The sequence below is a fragment of the Carcharodon carcharias genome, chromosome 33 (assembly GCF_017639515.1).
Source record: "Carcharodon carcharias isolate sCarCar2 chromosome 33, sCarCar2.pri, whole genome shotgun sequence".
Classification (NCBI taxonomy): Eukaryota; Metazoa; Chordata; class Chondrichthyes; order Lamniformes; family Lamnidae; genus Carcharodon; species Carcharodon carcharias.
In genome coordinates, this window is record NC_054499.1 from 3,650,496 (window position 1) to 3,657,683 (window position 7,188).

The 7,188-nt window shown below is 60.1% G+C and overlaps 1 protein-coding gene across 3 annotated transcripts in view; it reads left to right on the forward strand.

Annotated features, from left to right (window-relative positions):
* The first annotated feature begins 1,424 nt into the window (after positions 1-1,424).
* The window catches only part of acadvl (acyl-CoA dehydrogenase very long chain), a 65,239-nt gene continuing 59,475 nt past the window's right edge, over positions 1,425-7,188 (forward strand). For 2 of the 3 annotated variants that reach the window (XM_041178986.1, XM_041178987.1), the window contains exon 1: positions 1,426-1,564. In XM_041178986.1, the coding sequence (XP_041034920.1) occupies positions 1,494-1,564 (71 nt within the window). In that variant the 5' untranslated portion in view covers positions 1,426-1,493. Of the gene's footprint in view, positions 1,565-7,188 lie in introns of all 3 variants that reach the window. The other variant, XM_041178988.1, reaches the window with a different exon arrangement.

A 7,188-nucleotide genomic window follows, 5' to 3' on the forward strand; every position in this document is an offset into this window, starting at 1 on the left:
TGTGACAGTGAGGGGGGGTCGGTCTGTGGCAGTGAGGGGGGGGTCGGGTTGTGACAGTGAGGGGGGGGTCGGTCTGAGACAGTGAGGGGGGGTCGGGTTGTGACAGTGAGGGGGGGTCGGTCTGTGGCAGTGAGGGGGGGGTCGGGTTGTGACAGTGAGGGGGGGGGGTCGGTCTGAGACAGTGAGGGGGGGGTCGGTCTGAGACAGTGAGGGGGGGGGGGTCGGTCTGAAGTAGTGAGGGGGGGTTGGGTTGTGACAGTGAGGGGGGGGTCGGTCTGAGACAGTGAGGGGGGGTCGGGTTGTGACAGTGAGGGGGGGTCGGTCTGTGGCAGTGAGGGGGGGGGTCGGTCTGAGACAGTGAGGGGGGGTCGGGTTGTGACAGTGAGGGGGGGTCGGTCTGAGACAGTGAGGGGGGGTCGGTCTGAGACAGTGAGGGGGGTCGGGTTGTGACAGTGAGGGGGGGTCGGTCTGAGACAGTGAGGGGGGGTCGGGTTGTGACAGTGAGGGGGGGTCGGTCTGAGACAGTGAGGGGGGGTCGGGTTGTGACAGTGAGGGGGGGGTCGGTCTGTGGCAGTGAGGGGGGGGTCGGGTTGTGACAGTGAGGGGGGGTCGGTCTGTGGCAGTGAGGGGGGGGTCGGTCTGAGACAGTGAGGGGGGGGGGGTCGGTCTGAAGTAGTGAGGGGGGGTCAGTCTGAGACAGTGAGGGGGGGGGGGTCGGTCTGAAGTAGTGAGGGGGGGTCAGTCTGAGACAGTGAGGGGGGGGTCGGTCTGAGGGTGGGTCAGTCTGAGACAGTGAGGGGGGGTCAGTCTAAGACAGTGAGGGGGGGGTCAGTCTGAGACATTGAGGGTGGTCAGTCTGAGACAGTGAGGGGGGGTCGGTCTGAGACAGTGAGGGGGGGGTCAGTCTGAGACAGTGAGGGGGGGTCAGTCTGAGACAGTGAGTGGGGGGTCAGTCTGAGACAGTGAGGGGGGGTCGGTCTGAGACAGTGAGGGGGGGGTCAGTCTGAGACATTGAGGGTGGTCAGTCTGAGACAGTGAGGGGGGGTCAGTCTGTGACAGTGAGGGGGGGGTCGGTCTGAGACAGTGAGGGGGGGGTCAGTCTGAGACATTGAGGGTGGTCAGTCTGAGACAGTGAGGGGGGGTCGGTGTGATTTAGTGAGTGGGGGGTCGGTCTGAGACAGTGAGTGGGGGGTCGGTCTGAGGATCAATCGCCCTCCCTCAGCTCAGGACTACAAGACCCAGCATTCCGGCGTGCTGCGTGATGACGCATAGGCTATGATGCGCCTGCGTTTGCTGGTGACGCAAACCCTGTTTCGGGTGATAGATGACTCAATCGCCACGATTCGTGCGCGATGACGATTGTCCGTGTGCGTGCGCGATGAGGAGTTCACCGTTGGGCGTGCGTGTATACGAAACCGCCGATGTGCGGGCGTAGTGACGCATTTCAAGTCGTGCGTACGTGGTGACGCGATCGGACTGAGCTCCAAGGGAAGATGTTGGGAGTCCGGGCGGTGGTGGCAGCGGGGCTGTGCGGGCGGGTCCGAGCCCGCGCTCTGCGGAGATGGTAAGAGGCCGACAGCGTCAACGCACCACACCCGGGGAGTAAGAGAAATCTCCGCCCTGGGGAGGCAGGCGCTGTCAGGGTGATTGGAACATCGGGATATATCGGAGCTGAGGGGGCGGGGCGTGACCCAGCGGGGAGGGGAAGGGGGCGTGACCCAGCGGGGAGGGGAAGGAGGCGTGACCCAGCGGCGAGGGGAGGAGAGGGGGCGGGACCCAGCGGGGAGGGGAGGAGAGGAGGCGTGACCCAGCGGCGATGGGAGGAGAGGGGGCGTGACCCAGCGGCGAGGGGAGGAGAGGGGGCGGGACCCAGCGGGGAGGGGAGGGGAGGGGGCGTGACCCAGCGGGGAGGGGAGGAGAGGGGGCGGGACCCAGCGGGGAGGGGAGGGGAGGGGGCGTGACCCAGCGGGGAGGGGAAGAGAGGGGGCGGGACCCAGCGGGGAGGGGAGGAGAGGGGGCGGGACCCAGCGGGGAGGGGAGGAGAGGGGGCGGGACCCAGCGGGGAGGGGAGGAGAGGGGGCGGGACCCAGCGGGGAGGGGAGGAGAGGGGGCGGGACCCAGCGGGGAGGGGAGGAGAGGGGGCGGGACCCAGCGGGGAGGGGAGGAGAGGGGGCGGGACCCAGCGGGGAGGGGAGGAGAGGGGGCGGGACCCAGCGGGGAGGGGAGGAGAAGGGGCGGGACCCAGCGGGGAGGGGGCGTGACCCAGCGGGGAGGGGGCGTGACCCAGGGGGGAGGGGAGGAGAGGGGGCGTGACCCAGGGGGGAGGGGAGGAGAGGGGGCGGGACCCAGCGGGGAGGGGAGGAGAGGGGGCGGGACCCAGCGGGGAGGGGAGGGGGCGTGACCCAGGGGGGAGGGGAGGAGAGGGGGCGTGACCCAGGGGGGAGGGGAGGAGAGGGGGCGGGACCCAGCGGGGAGGGGAGGAGAGGGGACGGGACCCAGCGGGGAGGGGAGGAGAGGGGGCGGGACCCAGCGGGGAGGGGGCGGGACCCAGCGGGGAGGGGAGGGGGCGTGACCCAGCGGGGAGGGGGCGTGACCCAGGGGGGAGGGGAGGAGAGGGGGCGTGACCCAGCGGGGAGGGGAGGAGAGGGGGCGTGACCCAGCGGGGAGGGGAGGAGAGGGGGCGTGACCCAGCGGGGAGGGGAGGAGAGGGGGCGTGACCCAGCGGGGAGGGGAGGAGAGGGGGCGTGACCCAGCGGGGAGGGGAGGAGAGGGGGCGTGACCCAGCGGGGAGGGGAGGAGAGGGGGCGTGACCCAGCGTGGAGGGGAGGAGAGGGGGGGTGACCCAGCGGGGACGAGAGAGGAGAGGGGGGGTGACCCAGCGGTGACGGGAGGGGAGGAGAGGGGGCGTGATCCAGCGGGGAGGAGAGGGGGCGTGTCCCAGGGAGGGAGGGGGCTCGTGTCCCAGGGAGGGAGTGGGGGTGGGGGTCGTGTCCCAGAGAGGGAGTGGGGGGTGGGGGTCGTGTCCCAGAGAGGGAGTGGGGGGTGGGTGTCGTGTCCCAGGGAGGGAGTGGGGGGTGGGGGTCGTGTCCCAGGGAGGGAGTGGGGGGTGGGGGTCGTGTCCCAGGGAGGGAGTGGGGGGGTGGGGGTCGTGTCCCAGGGAGGGAGTGGGGGGTGGGGGTCGTGTCCCAGGGAGGGAGTGGGGGGTGGGGGTCGTGTCCCAGGGAGGGAGTGGGGGGTGGGGGTCGTGTCCCAGGGAGGGAGTGGGGGGTGGGGGCCGTGTCCCAGGGAGGGAGTGGGGGGTGGGGGTCGTGTCCCAGAGAGGGAGTTGGGGGTGGAGGTCGTGTCCCAGAGAGGGAGTGGGGGGTGGGGGGGTGGGGGTCGTGTCCCAGAGAGGGGGTGGGGGGTGGGGTCGTGTCCCAAAGAGGAAGTGGGGGGTGGGGGTCGTGTCCCAGAGAGGAAGTGGGGGGTGGGGGTCGTGTCCCAGGGAGGGAGTGGGGGGTGGGGGTCGTGTCCCAGAGAGGAAGTGGGGGGTGGGGGTCGTGTCCCAGGGAGGGAGTGGGGGATGGGGGTCGTGTCCCAGGGAGGGAGTGGGGGGGTGGGGGTCGTGTCCCAGGGAGGGAGTGGGGGATGGGGATCGTGTCCCAGGGAGGGAGTGGGGGGGTGGGGGTCATGTCCCAGGGAGGGAGTGGGGGATGGGGATCGTGTCCCAGGGAGGGAGTGGGGGGGTGGGGGTCATGTCCCAGGGAGGGAGTGGGGGGGTGGGGGTCATGTCCCAGGGAGGGAGTGGGGGGGTGGGGGTCATGTCCCAGGGAGGGAGTTGGGGATGGGGATCGTGTCCCAGGGAGGGAGTGGGGGTGTGGGGGTCGTGTCCCAGGGAGGGAGTGGGGGGTGGGGGTCGTGTCCCAGGGAGTGGGGGGGTGGGGGTCGTGTCCCGGAGGGGGGGGGGGGGCGGTGGGTGGGGTCGTGTCCCAGGTAGGGAGGTCGTGTCCGAGAGGGAAGGGGGGGTGGGGTGACATGTCTGAGAGGGTGGGGGGGTGTGCTCGCTGTGTCCCTCCCTGGCCGGTGCCGCTCGCTGTGCCTCTTGCCTACCCAGTGCTACTGCTCCTTTATCTGGCAGAAATAACTAACTAGCCTCAGGTTTGGCTATTTTTGACCTGCTTAACAACAAGTGTTTAATTTAGTTGAGAACTTCTCAGTCACAAACATGCAATCCAGGTAAACCTGCTTTGTGCATATCTTTACTGAATAATCCCCCATCACTCAGTAATGAGGAAAGTAATACAACAATCAAAAAGCACTCAGTCCATTTCCCCTCTCGCATTTCACCAACAGTCAAGAGAGCTACAGTAAACAGACTGTATGAAAGTGAATGTGCCCAGTAACAGAAGCTCTTTTTTTAAAATCCAATTAATGTAAAACATATGACAGGTAGCTAAAGTACTGGCTAAGATAATGACACAGTGACAAACCCATCCCCACCAGTACTGTACCCCAGTATTATACAGTGACAGGGAGGTCATGCCTGACAAATCTGTTAGAATTCTTTGAGGAGGTAACGAGTAGGTTAGACAAAGGAGAGCCAATGGATGTTAACTACTTGGACTTCCAGAAGGCCTTTGACAAGGTGCCGCACAGGAGGCTGCTCAGTAAGATAAGAGCCCATGGTGTTAGAGGCAAGGTCCTAGCATGGATAGAAGATTGGCAGAGGCAGAGAGTGGGGATAAGGGGGTCCTTCTCAGGATGGCGGCCGGTGACTAGTGGAGTTCCGCAGGGGTCAGTGTTGGGACCACAACTTTTCACTTTATACATTAATGATCTAGATGAAGGAACTGAGGGCATTCTGGCTAAGTTTGCAGATGATACAAATATAGGTGGAGGGACAGGTAGTATTGAGGAGGTGGGGAGGCTGCAGAAGGATTTGGACAGGTTAGGAGAATGGGCAAAGAAGTGGCAGATGGAATACAATGCGGGCAAGTGTGAGGTCATGCACTTTGGTAGGAAGAATAGAGGCATAGACTATTTTCTAAATGGGGAGAGAATTCAGAAATCTGGAGTGCAAAAGGACTTGGGAGTCCTAGTCCAGGATTCTCTTAAGGTTAACTTGCAGGTTGAGTTGGTAGTTAGGAAGGCAAATGCAATGTTGGCATTTATTTCAAGAGGACTAGAATATAAAAGCAGGGATGTGCTGCTGAGGCTTTATAAGGCTCTGGTCAGACCACATTTAGAATATTGTGAGCAATTTTGGGCCCCGTATTTCAGGAAGGATGTTCTGGCCCTGGAGAGGGTCCAGAGGAGGTTCACGAGAACAATCACAAGAATGAAAGGCTTAACATATGAGGAACGTTTGAGGACTCTGGGTCTATACTCGATGGAGTTTAGAAGGATGAGGGGGGATCTAATTGAAACTTACAGATTACTGAAAGGCCTGGATAGAGTGGACGTGGGGAAGATGTTTCCATTAGTAGGAGAGACTAGGACCCGAGGGCACAGCTTCAGAGTAAAGGGAAGACCTTTTATAACAGAGATGAGGAGAAACTTCTTTAGCCAGAGAGTGATGAATCTATGGAATTCATTGCCACAGAAGGCTGTGGAGGCCAGGTCATTGAGTGTATTTAAGACCAAGATAGATAGGTTCTTGATTGGTAAGGGGATCAAAGGTTACGGGGAGAAGGTGGGAGAATGGGGTTGAGAAACTTATCAGCCATGATTGAATGGCGGAGCAGACCTGATGGGCCAAATGGCCTAATTTCTGCTCCTATGTCTTACCTGTCCCCACCAGTACTGTACCCCAGTGTTATACAATGATAGACCTGTCCCCACCAGTACTGTACCCCAATGTTATACAATGATAGACCTGTCCCCACCAGTACTGTATCCCAGTGTTATACAGTGACAGACCTCTCCCCACCAGTACTGTACCCCAGTGTTATACAATGATAGACCTGTCCCCACCAGTACTGTACCCCAGTGTTATACAGTGACAGACCTGTCCCCACCAGTACTGTACCCCAGTGTTATACAGTGATAGACCAGTCCCCACCACTACTGTACCCCAGTGTTATACAATGATAGACCTGTCCCCACCAGTACTGTACCCCAGTGTTATACAATGATAGACCTGTCCCCACCAGTACTGTACCCCAGTGTTATACAGTGACAGACCTGTCCCCACCAGTACTGTACCCCAGTGTTATACAGTGACAGACCCGTCTCCACCTGTACTGTACCACAGTGATGTACAGTGACAGACCCATCTCCACCAGTACTGTAGCCCCGTGTTATACAGTGATAGACCTGTCCCCACCAGTACTGTACCCCAGTGTTGTACAATGATAGACCTGTCCCCATCAGTACTGTACCCCAGTGTTATAGTGACAGACCTGTCCCCACCAGTACTGTACCACAGTGATGTACAGTGACAGACCCATCTCCACCAGTACTGTACCCCAGTGTTATACAGTAAAAGACCTGTACCCGCCTGTACTGTACACCAGTGTTATACAGTGACAGACCCGTCCCCACCAGTACTGTACCTGTTTTACAGCCACAAACAAACCCCACCAGTACAGCACCCACTTTTATAAACTCAGGGTAATCTCTCTTACACAATGTGTAATTGTACTGCCAAGTGTTCATGCTATGTTTGTTTTGACACAAATCATTCCAGGTGCTCTAGACAGTGATGGAATGTGGTGAACATTGAACTTGCTATGTTGACAAGCAATTACATATCACTAAGTCCAGTTGCTGTTACTTGTCATTTGTATGATTTGGACAAAGTCTGCTCCAATCTGAGTAAGCTCACCCAATGGCTCGATGAATCAGTAAACATCCAGGATGGAATTCCACCGTGTAACTGAGTTTCTCAACTGGCTGATCTCTGCCATTTCAGTCTTAAGAATTGATTCCTGTGTGTCTATAATACAGAGCCAGCACTCTGATAGCTATCCAGTGACAGTGTGACCGTTTCAAGTGATCAGAATCACCAGTGATACCCAGCTGCCACTTTCTGTCTATTTAAGTTTGTGCTTCAGCACAGACTACGTGTACCAACAGTGGGCAATGGCCTCTCCCTCTGAGCCAGTAGGTCATGGGTTTGAGTCCCACTCTAGGCACTTGTATATAAATATCTAGGCTGACACTCCAGTGCAGCACTGAGGGAGTGCTGCACTGTCGGAGGGTCAGTAC